This window comes from Myiozetetes cayanensis, unplaced genomic scaffold (genome assembly GCF_022539395.1).
Source record: "Myiozetetes cayanensis isolate MyiCay16 unplaced genomic scaffold, myiCay2020 scf2-11, whole genome shotgun sequence".
Lineage (NCBI taxonomy): Eukaryota > Metazoa > Chordata > Aves > Passeriformes > Tyrannidae > Myiozetetes > Myiozetetes cayanensis.
In genome coordinates this window covers 51,209,596-51,232,379 of record NW_026087411.1, presented here as the reverse complement: position 1 = coordinate 51,232,379, position 22,784 = coordinate 51,209,596, and the positions used below count along the sequence as shown (strand labels likewise).

General features: G+C 39.6%; 2 protein-coding genes across 17 annotated transcripts in view; both read left to right on the top strand.

The window, feature by feature from the left end:
* Nucleotides 1-4,057: 4,057 nt before the first annotated feature.
* Nucleotides 4,058-13,622, top strand: LOC126640137 (POU domain, class 4, transcription factor 1-like). Its single transcript, XM_050315701.1, has 3 exons — nt 4,058-4,080; nt 4,170-4,666; nt 13,489-13,622. Exons 1-3 carry the CDS (start codon nt 4,058-4,060, stop codon nt 13,620-13,622), a joined length of 654 nt encoding a protein of 217 aa, XP_050171658.1.
* Nucleotides 13,543-22,784, top strand: part of SYNE1 (spectrin repeat containing nuclear envelope protein 1) — a 298,651-nt gene continuing 289,409 nt past the window's right edge. For all 16 annotated transcript variants that reach the window (XM_050314877.1, XM_050314878.1, XM_050314876.1 and 13 more), the window contains exon 1: nt 13,543-13,744. In XM_050314877.1, coding sequence (XP_050170834.1) covers nt 13,681-13,744 — 64 coding nt within the window. In that variant the 5' untranslated portion in view covers nt 13,543-13,680. The remainder of the gene's footprint in view (nt 13,745-22,784) is intronic.

Genomic DNA, 22,784 nt, shown 5'->3' with positions numbered 1-22,784 from the left:
AGATCTTTGGCTTGAACTCGGGAAAAAAAACAGTTCCACAGGTGGTGTTCCCCACAGCTCAGTACTGGGGCCAGTTCTTTATTTAATATCTTTATCACTGATCTGGATGAGGGGATCAAGTGTACCCTCAGTCAGTTTGCAGGTGACACCTGGTTGGGCAGGAGTGTTGATTTGCTGGAGGGTAAGAAGGCTCTGAAGAGGGATCTGGGCAGGCTGGATTGGTGGCCCAAGGCCAATTGTATGAGGTCCTGCACTTGGGTTACTACAACCTCATGCAGCACTACAGGCTTGGGGCAGAGTGGCTGGAAAGGTGCTCAGTGGAAAAGGACCTGGAGCTGTTGGTCAACAGCCACTGAACTTGAGTCAGCAGTGTGCCCAGGTGGCCAAGAAGGCCAATGGCATCTTGGCCTCTATCAGAAATAATGTGGCCAGCAGGACTAGGGCAGTGATTGTCGCCCTGTACTTGGTACTGGCGAGGACGTGCCTTGAAAGCCATTTTGGGCCTCTCACTAAAAAAAGACACTGAGGTGTTGGAGTGTGTCCAACAAAGCTGATGAAGGCTCTGGAGCATAAGTCTTATGAGGAGTGGCTGAGGGAGCTGGGGTTGTTTAGCTTGAAGAAAAGGAGGCTCAGGAGAGACCATATTTCTCTCTACAGCTGCCTGAAAGGAGGTTGCAGCAAGGTGTGGTCAGTCTCTTCTGCCTAGTAATAAGTGATTGTACAAGAGCAAATGGCCTCAAGTTGACCCAGGGGACATTTAGATTGGATATTAAGAAAAAATTCCTCATGGTAAGGGTTGTCATGAACTGGAACTGGCTGCTCAGCAAAGTGATTGAGTCCCCATCCTTGGAAGTATTTAAAAGATGTATAGGTGTGATGCTTAGGAACACAGTGTAGTGGTGGACTTGGAAGTGCTGTGTTAACAGTTGGACTTGATGATTTTACAAGTCTTTGTCCAGATTAAATGATTTTTTGATTCTATGTTTATACAATGTTTATACATTAATGCTTGGTACAGTACATGCAAAGCAGATGTAGAACTGCACACATCTCTAAGGAGATGTGTGGCAATGCTTCAAGGTTGCACATAGATACTGTGTGGCAGTTTGTGACAGGAAGGAAGTGGCAACTAGTGCTTGCTGCATAACCTGCAGAAATAAGGGTATGTTCTGTTGCTCAAACCAGTCTCAGCATTCACAGTTGCAGCAAATGGACTCAAAATTGAGACCAAGACACTTAAAGATATATCCTGTTCTGCACCCTAACAAAGTATCAAAAATTAAAAATGCCCTCCAGGAAGACACTTGTCTAGGCTGTGCTTTAAAACGCACATTTAAGATTCAAATTTCACTTCCTCCTTATGTGGTATGTAGTGCAAAGCTTTATTTCCTCCAAAAACCTTTGGTTCTGATATGACAGTATCACCTGTTGCAATGTATGCACATTACTTCTTGTTCTATGCACTGTGGATCCTGGGGAAGTGACTATTCCCTTCCCTTTGCAGTGCTCCTTTATGGTTTTGAATGTTTTTATATATCCCACCACTTTCTAATCTCTAGATTAAACAGCTATTTCAGTCTTTTCTTTTGGATTGAGCATTCTAGATCTTTCACAATTCCCACGGCTGTCCTCTGGATTGTCTCTACCTGATGTAGATCTTTTTTGAAGTCTGGCAACCACAAGTGGATCAGGTAGAGAGTGATACAACAGTGAGGCAAACTGAAACATTACTGTACCTCTTTAACAGGGAGTATTTCTCTTTTGAGGAAGAGTGCCCAGAATTCTTCAGTGCCAAAGACCTCATTCATGTCTCAGCTACAAGGAGCAGCCCTCAGGGGTGCTGTGCTGTCCTTGGCACAGAGTCATTGTTGATGATATTTGCTGTATTTCCTTGTGGTTTGCAATGTCCTACCTGAGTACTGAGATGGTGTGTTTGTTGGAAGAGGGACACTGTCCTTCAGTGCTTGGCTAGACTTGTCCACCAGGGCAGTTCATCTGGCTGCCACCTGTCCTGAGATGAGGCCATTACCAGAGTGCTTTTGGAAGTGTGCTGCAAACTAAATAATTTGCTTTGATCACAGTAAGAGTCCTTTAATGACCTATGTTACTATACTATTTTTTCTTTTCTTTCTTATCTCTACAGTGAAAGCAATATTTACATTTCAAATTAACCAATGCCAACATCTATTAAAGAATCTTCATTTGACTATTTAAAATGAAGCATGTTTAAAATAATAGTGAAAGTATACATTTGGAGTAAGGAATTCATTAATTTTAAATGACTAAAAAATAACTGAATATGTTTCTTGTTTTTGCTTTCTGAAAATTCCCAGTCATATTGACAGAGGATAGATGGAAAGTGAGGTGACCCCTTGCTAGAACCACTATATATTAGCCAATCTAATCCCCTTTCCTTCCAGAAGAGCTATTTGCAAATGCCCTAGAGGCAACAGTTTCAGATCATGATTTTTTAACAATTAAAAGCAAAATAAGAAAAGCAATAATGATAAATTGTAATGCCTTGTTCCTGGGATAGCAAAGACAATTTTTTATTCCTATCAAAAAAGAATCTGAAAAAAGTGCAGTGGAGCTTACAATTGCCATCTTAGTTTGGAGGAACTTTGTTGTATAAGGTAGACGCAAGCTCTGCTCACAGGTGGATTTGATTATTTTGTATATAGGACGAACTGGAATGTCGTTATATTCTCATGTAATTATGAAGATGAAGATATTTAAATAAGCCACATCTTCTGCCTATTAAAGGCAAAATAGTTATACAGAAAACCAGTAAGGATTCTGTATTTTTCCTTCTACAACTGATAGGCAGAACATATGTCAATGATTTTAGCTGAGCTTTTAAAACATATAGTGCAGCATATAGTGCTGAAATTTAGAGAACTAAGGAAGCTCACACTAGCAAGTACTTTGCTGAACTGCTTCAAACAATAGTAGTATTATTATGTGAAGTCTAAGTTTATGTAGTGAAGATGCTCTCTCTCATGTTAATAGTCCTACTCTCAACCTAGAAAAATAAAATAAAAAAGCATTTTCTGAAAGAGGCAGCAAAGTGAGGAATTTATTCAGCGAAAAGATATATGTAGAAAGGGGAAACTCAAGCATGTCAGCATCCACTTCCTTTGCCATCTTTGATGCTGCAACTGGCATTGGGTAGAGCAAAGAAGCAGGACAAAGGGGTAAGAAAGAAAATAGATGAAAAAGCAGTTCCCCTCCTGCAGGAAAAAAAACCAACCAAGCAAACAAAAAAACCTACAGACCAAAACAACCTAAAAACCCTGCAACCCTTCAAAGGAGGAAAATTTCAGGTCCACTATGCCTGGCTACACTCATTGTCAGGAAGAGGTAATTTTTGTGGATGGCTGGAGGTGACCTAGATATGTACATCCCAGTTTCACATGAATCTTTGCTGTAGTTCCTTGTATGTCTGCTTCTTCCACACAAGATCCTGGTTCCAAGTGTGGAATCCATAACTCTGTAGTGTCAGAATAGGTGCCTTAAGTGTAAGTGTTCATACCACAAGGGTAGCACTAATGTTAGCATGGCTAGTGCTACAGGATGGGATGATGCCGAATAATATCTGCTGCCTAAATCAGATTCCATCCGTCCACTCAGTAAACACCCTGCATGCTAATGTTGTAGAATCACTGCAGCACTGCCAGAAAAGATGAAAACTAAGAGGTTCATTGGCACTGCTTCTCCCAACAAAATGAGTGTTTTTCTTTCCCAGTGACACAGACCAGAGATGATCCACCCCATAAGCAGAAAAATGTCTTTCTATCTCCTGCATGAAGCTAGCCTTAAATGGTAAGAATCAAAATGAAGGAGGGAAAAAGCCCAATTAGGTCATATGGTTTGTGCAATGTCTTTGGAAGAGGCAGGATCACATTTTATACTAGTGGCATAAACACTGCTGCACGGCTAGTGTAGTTTGAGCTCAAAAGTGGCAGACCGTCTTGCTAGATCCTTTGAATATTTCTGTCCTGCTGCTGTTATGTAAGAGCTGGTGCCCCAGTTTGCTTGTGCAGCTCCCTGCGCGATGATGCTCTGGAGCCTACGCCAAAGGTAATGCCCCTACATGAACGCTGCATATTGCAGCAATAATAATAGTGATATTACTAGTAATAGTAATTAGCAGCGACAGCTCAACACAGTCGCTCTCAGAAGTATTTCGGCTACTCGCCAGGGCGCACATGGGGGGTGCTGAGGCTCGGGGCCGAGGCCGGCGCCTCATCTCCCGACTGCCCGGCACAGCGGTCAGTGCGTCCGCCCCCGGACAAGCTGCCCCGGCTTTGCTGCTGCTGCAGCAGCGGCGGGGCGGGGCGGGGCGCGGCCCCCCCGCGATGCGCGCAAGGACAGCGGGCTCCGGGGCACGGCGGGGGGGTCGGGCTGCAGCCTGGAGGCGGCCGTGGCGGGGCGGGCTGGGGAGCGCCGCAAGGATACGGCACACGCACCAACCCTCCCCCGCACACGCACCCGCGCTCCCGCCCTCTCCCCACCCCCGCACCTGCTTCCTCGCCGTGGGCCGGCGGGGCGGGGCGGCGTGTTGTGCTCGGTAACCAGGGAGCTGCGCCGGGCGCGTCGAGGTGCGGTGCGGCGCGGTGCGGTGCGGTGCGGTGCGGTGCGGTGCGGTGCGGCGCGGCGGGCGGAGGTAGGGGCGCTGCGGGGGCGCGGGGCCGGGACGAGGGGGTGCTGGGGCTGCGGGTATTCGGCGGGGGCCGCCGCCCCGGGGAGCCCTTGGTGAGCCCGCGAGTCTCTGGACCGCTGGAGCGCGGCCGGGAAGGAGGGAGCCCCATGGGGCAGCCTCTGCCGGCTGCCCACGAGCCGCCTCCTCCTCTCCCCAGCGCCGAACTGTCTTGAGGTTAATCCGAAACTCGGTGCCGTGGTTTCGGAGTTTGTGCGTTTTCCGTGGTGGGTTTGAGGTTTTGCCCTTTCGGACTAGAGAACCCCGGCGGAGGGCTGTAGTGGTTCGCCTCCTGAAGTGAACGTAAGCGTACATTGCAGAGATACCCGGTTTTATGCTCAGTCACACACTGCAGGCCAAAACGTAGTTAATCGGGGGAGATGTGACTATTCATGTGCGCTCCCGTGAAGCCAGTTTTAGGCTGGGCTGCTTGCAGTGATGATGCAAAAAGGACAAGTGCATCGCGACAGAGATGCATAGAGCCCATATGTTCCCTGGTTTGTGTGGCAACTCCTTAGAGGTAAGACCTGCTGAAATACAGTCAAGGTTGTTACTAGGATTTTCACAACCATATTCATGCTGAGGAAAAGTGCTTTTAAGGAGTATTAGTAACCTGTCACAGAAGACCAGATTTTGCAAATTGATGAGGGAATACTTATGTAAATCATCTATGTGATGCTGAGGGAAACTCCAGTGCTCCTCACTGTGAGGGATTTATACCTATATGGCTTATAGGAAAATAGTGTGTGGTGTTTCTGGCTGCTTGCCAGTACTTTCCAAGTGCAGAGCCTGTTGAACGACTCTTAACAGGCTCTTCCTTGTAGTAGGAAGTCTACTTGTAGTGATGGGCTGTCTGCTCTCTGTGATCTCTGATAACTATTTCTGTGATTCCTGCGTGTACTTTTACATTTAAACAGATCCCAAGCTATAAGTGCTGATGAGCTATGTTAAAATGTTGCCACTGGACAGAAAAAGTCAGGGTGCTATGTTGTTTGATTGATAAACAGAAGTTCTTTTTTGTTTGTTTGTTTGTTTGTTTGTTTATGCTGAATGACATTAAAATACCCCTGATTTATGAGGTACAGTTACTTTTTCTTTCTTCTGGGAGTCACATATTGTCATTTGGGATGTTTAATATACTCCTTAAGGCACCAGTGTTTTCACCTGGAAAAGGAGCTCTCCAGAATGAGCATGGTGCTGCATGTTGGAATAATTAATTATCATTTTGGCAAACTCTGCTAAATATGAAAGCAGAAGGAATAATCCCTACACTTCCCTCTGTTCTTTTAATTTCTGTTAATAATGTCTACTTTAGTTTGTTTGTTTTGTATTACCTTCAAAGATAATATATGTCAATAGCAATTCTGTGTTGCTCAGTATAAAATACCAGTGGATAGATATTAATAACAAATGAACCCTAATACATTTTTTTTGTAATTTTATTGTATTTTTACTTTGAGTTATTGTGGTAAGTGTCAATAGTGATTTGGACTGCTGCATTTAGTAGAGACACAAGAATCTCATAATGACTATACACCTCCATGCAGCATTAATTTCTCTTTATTAAATATGAAAGTCCTCAACGATTTTTTTTTTTTTTTTCTTTTTGTTTACTTGGGACCTTAGAAGTATCTTTCTGTGAACTTCACTAGAGCCATGCTGAGTTGCACAGTGTGTCAGTGAGTATACTGCTCAAGGAAACTAATGCTGTGATACCAGGTCAGGGAGAGCAGAGGTGCTCAGGGAAGGTAGAAACAACATCCTGTTAGTGTTTAAATACATTTGAGGAGAGGGTAAGAGTTCCTAGCTCTGAGGAGGATCTTGCTGGGTGAGGTGCTGCACAAAGCATGAATCCCTGGAGAACTTGCAAGGTCAGCACAGTTGGAGTGATTGTTGGGGGTCTACAGAGCTTCAGTGGATCAGGCCCCAAGAGGCATACACATACATTCAACCTTAAGACAGATACCCACTGACCTATCTCAGTTATGATTTGTTAAAGGAAGTCAGTAGCGGCTCATTTTTTTCTTATCAAGTAGTGGCTGTAGTTATCGGGAACATATCAAACATAAACATTTTTTTTCCATACTTACTTGTTACCGTGGTTAGTGACAAAACTTTAGAGGTTTTGTGTCTCCTTAGAGGTCACAAAACTTGTGTCTCCTTAGAGGTGCAGTGGTGTACCTCTGTAGCAACTGGACTTTGCCTTTGTTTCACCCAAAGTCACAGATGCAGTGAAGACAGAGGTGTTTCTGTTTCTCCATCCATATGGCAGTTGTCTGCCCCGTGCTTACGAGTTACACTTAAGCTAGGTTTCTTGTTTGGGAAATGTGCAGGAATACCAAAGAATTGACGCTTACTTGCTTATCTCAAACTCAGTTTGACCCACCCTTTCCTGAGATGCCTCAGTGTTTTCTATTTTAGTGGTCCTTTTTTTTTCTTTTCTTTTTTTCTCCTATAGATGTACCTCTACAAGAGTCTTTTGCTAAAGGTCATATTATACCACAGAAATCCTAGATGCCCTATCAGTATTAAAACAGAAAAATCAGAACGATTCTCTTACTATTAACCAGCTTACACGTTAGATCTGGACTTCACTCTGTCCTATTCGCTTGTGTATTGTGACCTCTGATCTTAATCGTGGCCTGTCTTTGTCTGCAAAGATAGTAAGCTCTCTGAGGCAAGGATTATATCCTGTGTTTGTAGAAGGTAATGAGCTACTGATCCCAGTCTCCTGCCATTACCAACAGCTATGTAACTATAATATATTCCTGCAGAACTTCAATAACAGGATTACTATATTGTAGTATAAGAGGTCTAACTCTTTGTATCAGTAAGAGTGAGTGACCTTTGAACGTATCTAACAACATATGTTCTACCAATTTTTCTAAAAAATAGCAAGTCTCTGCCTTTTATATATCCTAGACCACTTTGCATTTTCTGCTCAATTGACATTAAAGCTTTCAAGTCAAGAACCACAGCCACTGGATTTTTGCCCATCCTCCCAAAAAACTAATAAAAACTAGACAATAAAATGCTCACTTGCTGAAATGCAAATACCTACACAGGTGCATGACTAGGATCCTGCAAATAATTTTTAAATACTAGAGTACAATTGTAGGTAAAACATAGAAGATTGTGTGCCATATATGCACAGATTTAAATGTCAGATGTGTAAATTTCCTTGATCTTCCAAATTATTAATTGCTATTGCAAGACCTTCAGACTTCTGTAGAGTGAAAAACTTTTGTTCAACTCCAAAATGTACTGAAGGATAACTAGATGAACCAAAATAATCTGGAGTTGCAGAAAGGATCCAAATGTCACTCTCTTCTTACCCATACTTCCCAACAAAAACAAATTTCAGTACCCCCAGGTAGCTGCACATTGAGTCAGTGTGGGGTTGAATGGTCAGTGAGAACACTGTGTTTCAGTGTTCCTGTTTCAATACGTTCTTTGTCAAAGGTCATAGTTTGTCTCTTCTTCCATGGTTTTCTATTCAAAAGCAATCCACATAGTGGAGAAAGGAAGCACAGAGTGATAATGTTTGGATTCAACTATTGAAAACACCTTTCAGACCCAAAATCACATTTTCCATGATCTTATGTGGTGCACTCTTATGTCCTATTGGACCTGGGAAAGTTCCAGTATCCACTGAATTCTGCTGCATTGGGTTTAAGCTAACAACTACAGATTTGCAGTTCAGCCATCAGAAACAATTACCAAAGGGACTCCTCTGTTGACCTAGATTTTGGAAGATCAGTGAGGAGATACCGCATTTTCTCTGAGGATAGTATTAAGAATCTTTTTGAATCACGCTACCTCACTTCTTTGTCCTAGCTCCTAATTTTAGTATATCCAGTAGGCATTAACTGCAACTTGATAGATTTATTCAAATAAGTTTACAAATGGATTCTCAATTTATGATCTACAAGTTATCTATATTCTGGAATGGATTTTATTGAGTTTTTCCACTTTTAAATTTGATTTCATTTCAGATGGTGCTGCTTCCATTTTTTGTTGTGCCTTTGTCTATCAGAAATGTCTTCAGTGGAAAAATCAGTATAGTATTAACTGTGGCAAATTAATCTCCTCTTTATTTTATTTTATACTTTCGTTTTACTTACCTGGCTAAGAACCATTTGTTTGCTGTCTTTATTTCTCAAATGGCCTTTCGGCCTCTCTTCTTCCAGGTAGACAGTAAACACTATGGCAGTGCTCTTCACTTCTCATCCTTTGTTTCTGCCTGCTTATGTCTAAGTGATGGCTTTTCCAATTATGTCTGGAGCAGTTTTATTCTGCCCTGCATAGGTATGCAGCTGCTAGACCTTGGAAAAAAACTATACCTTAAAGAAAACCCCAGCCTGCTTCACAGGGGAGACACTGTACTTTTCAGTCTAGTTGAGTTCTGTACTGATTCCTCTTTTTTTTTTACTTTTTAAACACTGTCTCTTTAGATTATATTCCAACCTGCTTACATTGAGTTATTCTTGCAATATTTTGGATTACCTAAATCATGTCCTTAATCAGAGCTATTTTCTATGATTACCATTTTTTCCCACTACTAACTAATAAAACCCAAACTAAAATAGCTGGTTCTGTGACTATCTGATATTTAAAAATGCTGGTTCCTTCCTTTATGTGAATCATTTATTCCTGACTGGCATGAGGCTCACTGCTTTCTCATAGGATTACATCCCTTCCAGCAGCATCTATCACCCTGGCTGCATTTCCAAGACCTCTTACATTTCAGAATCTAAACCTGTTCATTGAAGTGGACTTCTTGCACTATAGCAGTAAACCATGCTCAGAAATTCTTTTCCTGATTTTTTTTTTTTTTAATTGGTCAATTCCATGCAACTGGAACTTGCTTGCCAGGAAAGTCTGCCTCTTCGTTCACCCCAGCACTTGACCTTATTTCTGCTATTCCTGAGATTCTGTTCAGTCCATGTGCTGTAGTTACTGTAGTTATTCCACTGTATTTCTTACATCTATGTAACATCTGATTTGAAAATGACTTCTAGCTGCAGGAGTTCCTTGAATTTATTACTCTGCTTACTGTCCTCTCAAATATCTGTTTTTGAAATGTGCTAGATCAGAAACAGTCCTTTCACTGTCTGCCACAGTCCTTTCTTGCTCTCATCAATATCTTTACTTATTATCCGTGTTTACTGTTGTTTGTCTGGAGTTTCTTTATCTATTGCTGCTATAATTGGAGTTTATAGAAGCCTGGAATTGTATTTTCAGGTACAACCATGCTTTTACATCAGTAGCTTCTTCTCCTGGCTGCTATATATCAACCCAGTGCAGTGGGAATCAAAGAATCACAGAGTGATTAGAGTTGGAAGGGACCACTGGTGAGGTCATCTGGAATCTGCAGTTTGTACCAACATGAACTACATTTGGAGAATTGTTTACCCTTCTTTTGGTCAGATTTACCTTCAGCCATGTTGCACATCTTATATGTTGCATGCATCTAGCGGATATCTCTTCGTTTTTCTGGAACCATACTGTTGACAGGCAGATCTGTTTTCCTTTAGTATGTTTTATAAAATTTAAGAGATAAAAGATAAAATACAACATGGTCTTGCCAGTGGTATTCTAGCTTTACCAATAAAAGAAATATATATTAACTTTTTAAATTCAAAGTACTCCTGAGCACAGTGAGAAAAAGAGGATTACATGAGGGACCCAGAAAAGTTAACCCACAATAGATGTAGTGTTTTTCTTACCTATTCTGTATAAGAGACATCCCACTTTTCTGGCATTTGAAGAGGATTTGAAGCCAAATGGTTATTATATGAGAGAAGAAGTTCACATTTCCTCTTTTCCAAAACCAGAGTACCAGGTTATTAATATAAGAAAATGGTATCAGTGTAACTTTATCTGTTTAATCCAGATAAGTGGCAAATGTAATAAAAGATTTATCTAATTTATATGCAAAACCATTCCATTTCACTCTTGTGAAATTCATCTTCATTCCATATATGTTCAGACCAAAAAAAATAGTAATTTATAATGTTGAATAATCACTTGTTGAATGCTACAACAGGGAATAGCTTATATAGTCCTTCAGGTTTATTTCAAGCTAAGATTTATGGGATTTAAGCCATGCACTTTGTAAAAATTTGTGTATTTTGAAAACATCCATCTGAAGACACATCTTTGTGTCTCACACTGAAATTGAAAAGTCATTCCATTTATGAAAAATTATTTTGTGTAGCAGCTGTGCAGATATTTAAAGATTTAGTAGTCTCTCAGTTAGAAAAAAAATTGTTGAAGGCTTTACCTACTTGTAGAAATCATGAAAAATTTTCCCTCTGCATTACATTGAACACTTGATTGTTCATGTAGGATTTTTTGTTCTGTGGAGCTTTAGATGTTGGCTGAAGACACATGGGAAGGGTATGGGAAGATTTGTTTCATCTATTCTGTTGATGTTTTGCTGTGCTATGAGCTGTGATTCTCTGCCTGTGAAGGTGACTGTGCACACGTGAATCTTTCTTTCCTAACTTAGTGTCATCTTTAAAGGGGTTAATTCCCACTGCTTGCAAAGGAGCTTTTGAATGAGGAGTTATATTTAGAAATGCATGTTCTTCCTATGAAGCATATAATTTAATATCAGCTAAATAAATTATTAATTGCACGTCTTCCATTTATTGCTGTGTAGTGACTCAGGCTGCTGTATGAGTAGATTGAGCATATATCTTCATAACAATTTCTGATACGCTTTTAACTTGGAGTTGGATCAGGATCTTCCACAGCTCCTCTAAATCTGTTCATGTACAGCTGATTTACACCAGCTCCATCACGGTGTGAGTGGGCTGGTATTCTGATATTATTTCTATTAGCCAAAAACAATCAGACAAGGCATTTTTAATGCCCATTATCCCTGCCTAAAAATTAGTTTAGCAGCTTGCTATTAGAAGTTGCTGTACCTCACTTACAGTGCTGTTTGAAATGTTAGCAGTGCCACTGCTGCAGGAACAAGGCTACATTTAACTCTTTGTGTTATAAATATTTCTGGTTTGGATGGGGTTAGACAAGCTGATGTTTCATAGAAATATTACAGAGGAAGCAAAGTTCACCAAGCTGACATGTGAGCATAAGAAAACCTCCACCAGCCCCGCATCTACCTGGTCAGGTGCTGTTTGGTGTGCTCTTGCTAATGCTCTCTCTAGTGATTTAGCAACAGTGAGGGCCATCAGCCCCAGCCTATGTTGTAGCTGAGAGGTGTGATGGTGTCACCTTCTCGTGCCTGTGTCACAAGAGCGAGGTTCCCACCTGCCAGGGTGCCTTTCCGTGCTTGGGAAATGGTGACTGATGTGCATAGTCTCTGTGCATCCTGAGAAGCATGTGGAGCAGAGCCTGGAAGGTGGGAAGGAGTAGGAAGAGAATGAGGTCCCTGAAGGAGAGAGAAGACACATGTGGGAAGAGAGTGAGGATATGAGCATCCAGGTGTCATGCAAAGTGCAGACGTATACAAAAATAGCAATGTGTCTGGAGTAGGTATTAGTACCACTGTGGCCATGGCATGCAAGAGCACAACCCAAGCATATGAGTGGACTTTGTGGTCTGTTCTGCACCCTTGTCCATGAAAAGTGTGCTTCTCTCAGTTTCACTGATTTAAAGCCAGTTTCGATCTGTTAAGCTGAGCAGCATTTACGTATCCAAAATACAATGTAAACATACAATAAAAACATCAGTAAGAGGGAAAGCAGGAAGTTCCTTGGGTCAGGCATGGTTTGAAGAGCCAGAAAAGGAAATGTTGAAATGTAATTTCCTCTGGCAGCTCTTACATGTTGACACAGCTCCTTTGGGATATTTCATAGGGCCAAAAGCTGTGCAGCCTAAAGGCTTGTCTGCCTAATAATGGAACACTCTTCTTTGACAGACCTTGGGGCCAGGAAAAGAGGAAAGTGCACACCACTAATAAACTCACTCACATTTGTGATATTGATCAGCTACCTAGCCTCTTGAATTTGGGATTGGCCCAGTTTGTGTGGTATGAGTGCAATTATTCTTGGTGTGTATATACTCAGGTATTTCTTATCAGGGAAGCTGGTGCATACATACACAACATGTCCTTGTTCTTCAGAAAATAAGATGTTATTGATAGGTTATCTGAAGAATCTAATTTGTTTTTTTTTTTAGACCAATTTTATAATCACATAGTTACAAAAGTGTTATGTTCGTGTAGCAGTTCTACTTCACAGATTTTGATGTTAAGTGACCCAAAATACAGCATCATCACACACTAGAAAAATTAATGTAAATACAATTTTATTTAATAATGAAATATGTCAATCTCAGTCTTTCAGATTAGACTACACTGGCCAGTGGAGTTAGGAATTGTCCTGATCAATGAGTTTTTGTTACGTGCCCCTTCCTAGCATGGTGAAATAGAATGAGAGTTGTACGGCTTTTGCATTTTACAAGTGGTTCAATTTTTTCTCTTTTATACCTAATATTACTTATGTTAAGAAATATCACGTTATTACTTTTAATAAGTGTAACATTATTGTTATTTCTAAAACAACATCCACAAGCATCCTCAGGAAAGGATTTATGTCTGGTGCATTGCCAATTGTGTTTAATGATTTGTTTTTGCAGCTTCATTCTGCTTGATGATTGCCAAGCAAGCTTTTAGCATTAATTATATCTCTGGCTGGGGTGTACACTATGGGCAAAACATACCACTCTTCATCTGTTAAGATAACTATTAAGGCTCAGACTTCTTAGTTCTGCTGAGCCGGTAAGTTTCCTCTAAATCTTGATACTTTCTTTCTCAGGTGCTGAGGTTGTTTTCCCTGGTCCTATGAGGGCCAGCATTGGACTGGAGGCATCTGACTGCCCCAGGGATGCTGTGACACGGCTGAGGGTTGAATGCAAAAACGGAAGCAGTCCAAGATCCTCATCTCACTGAGCTCCACAGCTTGGAGGGAGATTTCTCTCAGGGGAACTGGACTTGTGGCGCAGAGATCATGGCTTCATCCCGACTAGTCACAAGATCTAGAGACATTGCCAATGTCATGCAGCGTCTTCAGGGTAAGTGTCTGCCTTGAACTGGTGCTCTCTGCCCTCCCGTTATAAATGGAGGTTCCTACTGTACTCCACAGTAAGGGCAATATTTCTGAAGTTTAGTAACCTTTCTAAACTTCTCTACTGGAAAGTATTTCCAGCATATCTGAAGGGCTCTATTATATGAATCCTTTGGTATAGCATTAACAGTAGTGTTTAAAAGCAGTTGGTGTTATGAACGTGGCTCCCTGGGACAGGACACTGCACTGAAGATTATGAGACTTTAGGTCTGTTTCTCCTACATTACTGGATTGTGCATCAGTTTTCTCATAGAAAAGATAATAGAAATTTTATCTATCCTTTTCTCAACTTTGAAGTCAACTGGTAGATCTTTTATACTGATAAAGTAATATTTATTAGTTTAGCAATAGCTGCTGTCTCCAAATGAGAACAGTACTTTATTATATTGTTAATCATTGAAGAATTCATAGCTCACTAAGCTTATTATTAGTGCTCAAGTTGAGGAGCTTTTAGATAACACATCACAGGATGTCTTTGCACTATTCATTTGCGTATTCATTAAAATTTTATGTTCTCATAATATAGCATTGTTAAATAAATGTATTTTTAGAAGTTATACTGCTGCTGCTAAAAGCTTGCATTCAGAATGTTTTTGTTCAAATGATGATATTGACTAAAAACAAATTATCAGTACTGCTGTAGGTTTCATGCTCATTAACTTTTGGACTTGATCATAAATACCTGACCTTTAGCTTTCTTTGAAAGACTAGCTTCCACTGATTTCAGCAAAAGCTTACATGCATAGAACTCTTGCTACCCCCTTCTGTAACTTCTAAATCTGGGAGCTTTATGTGCTTATGGCTTTTCCTTCCATTTATTGTTTTTCAGTTCAGGATACCTGAACTCAGCTTGCCAGCCACCAGCTACTACTAGCATCAATAATTTCCATATAGGCTTAGTAGACAAATGAAAGAATAAATAAATATGCAGGGTCTGTCCTATTAAGACTTGCTACAGCACTTCACCAATTCCAATTCTTGATTTTCCTCAGCCTTCTATTTTTTCTTATTTATGGTATTTTTCCATGCTATTTTTATATGTGTCTGCTAATTCTTAGGCCACAGTCTCGGACAATGGTTCTTCAAAGTGCCCACAAACATAGAATGAGGAAATATTTTTGGATTAAGCATTAGGATAAGATAGTCCAGGTAGACTTGAATGAAAGACTGCAAGGGCACAGTGAGGCAGGCTTGCTCACAGAACAGGCAGAGGTCTTGGTACACTTTGTGTTTATATTACAGTATGCTATATATTTGTGAGAAGTCATGTTCTTAATAGGGATTCCAGAAGGGGAAAAAAAAGAGATATTTGAAGCAAGAAATTAAATAATTATGAAACTGTGAGACCTTCAAAGGAATGTGAAGAAGTGCATCAGAGAAATGGCAGAGGTGCTCAAAGGTTATGGAGACATATTGCAAAGGAAAGGATCAGGGAGCTGAGCTGTGTTCAGGAAGGATTATCCAGGCTGGTACTCTGAAGCAATGTATAAGGAGGATGCCACAGGAGGTATTTACAGAGTGTGAGGACTATTAATTATCTGACTGTTATGTATTAACTTTCTAAACATCAGTAAAGCTGTTGCTGACAAAATGGTTGTTTACTAACATTTTGATTTTTTTACACATTCTTTTCATTTGTATGTATTTTGCTCTGTTGAAATCTGATACATAACTTAGTCTGCTTTGTTGGTTTTTTGTTTCGGATTTTTGGTTTGTTTTTGTGGGATTTTTTTGAAATTAGGCAAGAATAATTATGTGAACTCTGAAGTGAAGATATTTTAGAAGAAAATGTGGGAACTAAATGGAAATTTGGCATTACGTCTTAATTTGAAGTCATACCTATAAATGGATTCTTTGCTTCTCAGATGAAATCAGCTCAGCTTGGTATTGATAGGATCTGAGTTTCACTGCAGAAGCAGTACTTCAATAAATCACCTGTGCCAATATTGGAGTGCTTGGAGCCTAAGTCTTTTTTTAGTCTGTAGTTCTACATTATGGATGAGCAGGCAATCTGCACTGCGACTACCTTAACCCTTGTTTAAGGTTGCTCTACCTTTTAGAAATGTTAGTCAGCTGAAATAGGAGTAGATGGACACAGGAACACAGGGAAATTTCTTGGCATGTTTGCATGACAGCCCAGAACCAGTGCAGTTGGAGCTGGGTGAATAGCTCAAGGTGAGAGTGGAATTGACAGTATTCGAGGTGTAACAGGAATGGCAGTGTTTTGGGAGATCATTCAGTGCCAAGCAGCAGTTGTGCTTTACAGCACCTGTTTTTGTACCTGGCTGAAAGCTGAGGCGGGAGAGTTCTTCTTGTGTGATACAGTTGTGGAGGCAGCGAGGTAAAGGCAGCTGTTCTCCCTCCTGCACCCTGTTGTCTTATATTTGCCTCCAGGGTTTCCAGTAAGTGTTTGTGGTGAGAGAGTGTAGTAAATACCAGCAAAATGCCACTCTTCACTGGGATTCTCAACACCAGCTTTGAAATCTCTGCTGTACATATTTTAGGTGAATGCAATTATATCCACTCTCCTAAAATCTGTTAGAAAGCAACAAAGTTGATTCTGCTGTTGGTTGGGGTTTTTTGTTTTGTTTTTTAATGAGAAGTTTTCCAGCTACTTCCCTTTGGTAATTGTGACAGTTGCAATACATTCTGTACATGTACAGAATTTTCGAATAACACTAAATATGACTGGCTTAGAAATCCACTTGGGACAAACAGCCGTAAAGATGTGCATTGTGCTGGGCAGTGGGTTTGTATACAAGTGTATATAGAACCTCTCTTATCCCATGGTGCCCAGGCAAAGACTTATTGCAGTATAGCTCTCTGCTCAGAAGATTGGAGGATTTACTCCTTTAGTCTGGGTCGGGGAGGGCATAGGAGAGAGGTGGGCACTGAGGACAAGATTTACGATCTCTAACTTAATCATCCCTATGATCCTAATAAAAATTGAGACACAGGGCTATTCATTATAACTCAGTCTGCACTCAAGAGAGGAACAGGCCTCTCCAGTAGTATGGTTCTTTGTCATTTGAATTTTAATTAAAAAGGGTATATTTTTGAAGCAAAAAAATCCTTCCTTTTATACTTTAATTCTGGGGATTTTACAACATATGTGTTAGGTGCAGGTTGCAGAAAAGAGTGGCCTTGCCACTTTAAATGGAGAGTATGGAGGTGGCTCTGAGGAAAGGTTATATAAATAAATATAGATATAATATATAAATCTATCTCGCATTGGCCTTTTTAGCCATCAGCGCGCTTGTAGCAAGCGTGGGTAGAGCCCTTCTCAAATCTTCGTTCGCGAAGCCTAGCCATGATGATGATGATGATGATGAATATATAAATATATATATAAATATGTAATCTATAAAATATAAATAAATATAGATATAAACCTACAGAAGTTGTAGGTGCACTCTATCTCACTCTTTTGCTAGACACATGACCTTTGCTGCATGTTGCATCTTTCCACCAGCTTCTGCTGACTGCTTAGCCTTCCCTCAGTGCTTGCTGGAACACTGTGACCCTGCTTGGTGATCAGGGGCTGCCAGGTCTGTCCTACCTGAGTCAGGGAAGTTGGGCGTTCAGGGACTGAAAGGGTGTTGTGACTACTACAGGAGCTAATGCAGCCTAAGTCAGACGTTTCAGAAGGATGTAATTGATTTTCTTAAACTGCCTCTCTCGTCATTGCTGCAGAGAGAGACAGGAGAATACAGAGAAAACACCTGGCTCATTGCTGAATTTAAGCATGAGGAACCCAACCTCATGCTACTACAGAATAAACTGATGACATCCTTCCATGGAATTGTCTTTGCACAATGTATTCCTTGCTAGTACAGTTCTAGGTTTTGTACAGTATCTTATGCCTCCTAGTTGACTTGTTTGTATTATAACAGCACTCATAAACCCCAAGCAGAACTGGTGTACATCATCAATATGAGTTACATTCCTGGGATTTTGTTTCGGATTAATCTGGGAATTAAAGCCAGTGGCACAAAAGCACTGCTCCTTATCTTACAGGAAGTGCAAGTTTCACTAGCATTATAACTGTACACTGAATACTTAAAGTATTTCTAATAGCTACAAATATCAAAGCAGGGAGTGCTGGAAGACAATCTTGTAAACGTCTTATATCTTTGCAATCTTTGCCATAATAAATTTCAATCTGTTCCGTTAGTATGCACTGTTACAGACAAACTGCAGTCATGCTCATGCTATTCTGAAATAAAATACAAAAAAGGAAAAAGGAAAAAAAAGAAAGAAAGTGCCCTATTCCTCAGGACCTTGAAACTCCTCTATGCTGACTTGCTCTTACTGCCTTGTAAGGTGATGTTGAACAGTCACTATAGCATAGTATTACTACAGGCTTTTCTCATTCCCACTTTTCCCTCTTTCCATTTTTTTTTCTTACAATATCTCATTTAGTAGTCTGTGCTGGGTGCAGATTTTTATGACTATCATTGTGTTCATTATTGGGTCATCATTTAGTCAAGCAGGTGCTTTTATCTTTTTCTATAGTGGATCACAAATATTGACTGCCCTACAACCTAGCATATACGCCACCCCAATTAGGTTACTGTGGTATAGCTGATATTTTGACACTGTTATCCATTTTAACCCCATTCATTAAAACCAGCTGCAGGATGTACAAAGTACATCAATTTAAACAATATAATGTTACAAAACAAGCACTTTGTTGTCTTATTAAACCTATACAAATTATATGGAAGCATAAAAAATTTCTTCTCAACCTTCCATTTGGTTCTGGGTTACACCACTGTTCTTACTAAGCTCTTGAATTCACTTTAGATTGTGCATATCTTGGGTTTTTCTAAACTCACTCTAGAGACACTTCACCGTGTAGGAAAAGCTATGGTGGGAAAGCAAACAACATGTTCAGGCATGAAGACCCACTGTGCTGGAAAGAAGACATAATTCATGTAATATTCATACACTCCAAAAAGCTTCAACACAGGCAGGTCAAATTATCCTCAAGTCCAGCCTTATTTTATGTAGACTTACCTACAACTGAGTATCATCTGTAATTTTCATGCCTTCATTACATTACCACTATTCACAGAATGCTGGGGGTTGGGTTTTCTTCTGGATTGTCCTTCCTTCCCATCCTCCCTACCCCCTCCACCCTTCCCCATAAGTTTGGGCTCTTCTTTTCCTTCCTTTGACTTCCTAGCATTTCTTTTCCCTCCCGATAGCCATTAACTGAATAGTACATTTTTTTTGTCAATGTGTCCTTTCATTGATGTTTTCCTTTGTTTTCTCTCTAAGTCAGCAGTGACAAGAGCCACATTTTAACGTTAAGCTAAGTTGATTTAACAAATACCTGCTCTAAAAGACAGATTGCTTCACTGCATGCATGTTCCAAACTTTCCTTCCACTAGTACTCTTCCTCGTCTTACCTTAGACCTGAACCAACTGAGAATTGGTTTACAGAGGCTAGGCAAGCTCCTGGGAAAAGGTAGGGTGTCCCCTTTCAGTGCCATTTACTGTTTTATTGGTTGCAAAACCAAAGTGCAAGATCATGTTTGTGAATGTGAGCAAAATTGGAAAGGTGTTCTTGATCGGGAAGGGCATGCTGTGCATCATGCACAGTTTACCCCCACATTACAAACACTGCTCGGGTCACAGTTTCCTTCTATCCAGTTTGCTTGTCTATACTGGTTCCATGTGGTCCTGCTGCTGCCTTTTCTATCTTTCACTATTTAAAATGTCACAGTTCGATGCCTGCATCTTTCTTGGATTTAAAAGATTCTTGTGTTACAGAAGATGCCGGTGTAAATTATTAGTCTCTTAAATCGAGCAAATCTTGTAACTGAGGCAATTCATTACTCATTGGCAGTGCATTAAGGGAACATAGACACTTTTAACTCTATTGACTGGTATCCAAAACACAGCCCCATAATAGCCAGTGCAAAGTAAATTCCCCTCTATCCCAGCTGAAACCAGCATAAGACCATATGACCTGAAGGCCAAGTAAATCTAAATGATGGATTGGGAATCTGAATAACATTACAGCCCATATGTTACTTAACAAGAGAAATTCTAGCAGGATTCCAATATCTTTTTTTAATTATTTTTTTCATGTGAGAAAATTTAAGTTAATACTGTTTCAGAACAAAATATTGAAATATAAGGTATATGTGTAAAGATTAAGACAACTGGAAAAAAAACCATCATAGATGAAAATAAAATCATTAAAATGTGAAAACAAAGGTGAAAGAGATCAAGCGTTTTCATTTACTACAACAAAAAAATATAAAAGGTTAGTCTGCAGCTGGGGGTATTCAAGTTAAATATTAGTTTACATTTAGTAAGGAAAACTGCTAAGGCAAGCTATAAAATCACCATTTTTAGAAGTAATTAATTTTGGTTTATGCATATGCAATCAACTCCAGTGAGAATCCACTTCGTGTTTCTTCTGACCCAGATGTCTGTTGGTAATAATCTGATGTATTGCTGGCCAAGATATGTTCTGAGCTACCTGTAGGCATTGCAAAAACATGGGGGAAAGGAGGCAGTCAAAACATTTCACTAGTAGCACAAGTGACTAAAGTATGAAGTGAATTTAGGTATCATGTTGTATTAGAATATTTTGTCATATAGTTAGACTGTTTTGACATACAGAGCAGTAAGTATCTCCATGGAAAGAACCATATGCTGGAGTTTTCTTATTTCTTTTTTCACTGCGGTTAGCTTTCATTTTGTGTTCTCTTCAATGAGAACACAGTCCTGGGGTAGTATGTGCAATGCACAATGTATTTTAGTGACTTACGATGCTATTTTTTTTCTATTTTTAGAGGGTTTTTTGTGGTTAACAAATTCAAAATTAGTGATTTAAAATGCATTTTTAAAAAAACTTTTCAAAGTTAATATTGACATCTAATTGCTTAAACTTTTTCTACTGCTTTTTATCACAGAATTAACAATGAAAATCAGCATATTCCTATTAATATTTTTTTCATGCTTGCATTTTTAGTGATGACAGTGCAGCTCCTGCATGTCAGTTAAATAACCTGTGCTCCTCTTTCCTCTAGGTTTTTGGTCAACCAGGATAAAGACCACTAAAGATCACACAGGTGTTACAAATGACAAACATATATTTGCATTTGAGTTGCTATTTAAGAAAAAATTAGCATATTTTCCCAGTTTTTATCTGGGATAAATCATATGTTTAGGGCAGAAAATGGTTGACACGGTAGTGTCTCAGAGATTGCTTTTGTTTGATTCTGGAGTAAGACAGTTCAAAAACTGAAATTCTTCTCATATGCTACTCTTGAGAAACTGACAGGATTTGTTACACAAAATGTAGGAGGCAAAATGCAAAAATCTTCCTTGGCTAATTTTACAGACAGTGGTTAAAAATGTTGCATCTTAAATACACTGGATATCCAAAACGTGTCAGGCGAGTTGTGATTTATACGAACCTGTCTTCAGCAGCTCCATGCTGCTCAGGATGATTTGACAAGTTCGTTTGTAGGCATCCACACTGCGGCTGTTTAATGTTGGTTGTGATAAAGCACTGTCTGAGGCTCAAAACCACTTTTCGGTTGAGACTTTTTCTTAAAATAACATCTGCCATATTTGTTACTGGTGTGAAGAGGGTGATATTTCAGGAAGTCTAAATAGGAGCAATTATGTGTCAATTTTGAGGGTTTAATGAAGATAAAGATTTTGAAAAGGAAAATATTACAATGATAATTATTTTTGAGAGCATCCCCTCTATTCTGGCAGGCTGTTAGACAGTTACTTTAGTAATAACTTTGGGTTGGGGGTATTAGGAAGCAGAAAATCTTCAAAATATTATGATGTCAGGTTTTACTATGCAGGTTAGACAATTTGTGAGTTGTACGTGACATCTAATTAATTTCCTGTTTCTATACAGTGTACTGCAGGCTTGAAAAATTAAACTTTATCTCCTCAGAGCTGTGCTGTAGTAACTTACTACAATACATTGTGGTGTATTATTAAATTTCAACATAGCTTATTGTCATCATCATCAAAAATAAGCCTCCCTTGTGGAATGCCACATCTGTTATTTTTTAACACTAGAAGGACTGAAAATTGGAGGAGGACATGTCTCTTGTACCTTGTTACTAGTTAAAAAGCATTAAAATGGTTCTGTAGAGGAACTATTGCTGATCATGCTTGTATACGGATGCAGAGGCTTCTGTAATGTAAAGGCAAAATATTTCAGCGAGAAAGTTCTACTTTTTTTAACGTTTTCCCATTATTGTGTTTTGCCTGTTTGTAGAAATCAGAAGCTTCACCATCTTTATTTATCAGGATGCTTTATTTATCAGGATACTTCAGAGAATATACTTGCAGGTAGATAAAACACAGATAAAAAAATAACACCTAACAATTATTAGCAATTTATTCCACATACTTTTTTCTAGAATGCCATTTTTGTTTCACAGTTTAGGCTTCATTTGCTTAAAAATATCCTCGTTTCTGTCACAAAGCTTCTCCTTGTGAGTCATATCACTGAATTCTAATTTTAGACTCACACAGAGGTTTTCTAGTTGGTAGTTGTATGTATCTAAGTGAATCGTCTATTACAGGGTGCAAGAAAATAGGCTACTTGTTCTGTCTTTCATCCAAGATGAGAAAGAGCTTTATGAGGGAAGTGTCAACAACTTATTAAAAATCCAATAGTCTATTTAAAATAGAAGAAAGAAAGAAAAGAAAAGAAAATCAAACCCACCAAGAAACCCTCTCTGGGAGTTTATGTCTCCATGGAAAACGAAAAAGAGGTGTTTCAAATATATTACATTTTACAAGGAGTTATAAGTGGTTACTTAATCACACAGCAAATTTTTATATTCAAGTTCTGATTGCTAGTATTTGGGGGTGTAAGTTTTATTATTTTCATTTGTTAGTAGACTAAAACAGGGCCTCTCCATGTATAATGTTCTTGCAGAAGAGATGTAAAGAAACTAGGGCTAACAGTAAAAGGTAGCCTCCATCCTGTA

Bases quoted from the DNA above. Each gene is read 5' to 3' on its own strand.
- LOC126640137 (XM_050315701.1), top strand. From the start codon at position 4,058: ATGCTCTGGAGCCTACGCCAAAG. The intron at 4,081-4,169 runs GTAATGCCCCTA...AGCTCAACACAG, and splicing joins CTCTGGAGCCTACGCCAAAG to TCGCTCTCAGAAGTATTTCG. The intron at 4,667-13,488 runs GTAGGGGCGCTG...TTTCTTTCTCAG, and splicing joins GTGCGGCGCGGCGGGCGGAG to GTGCTGAGGTTGTTTTCCCT.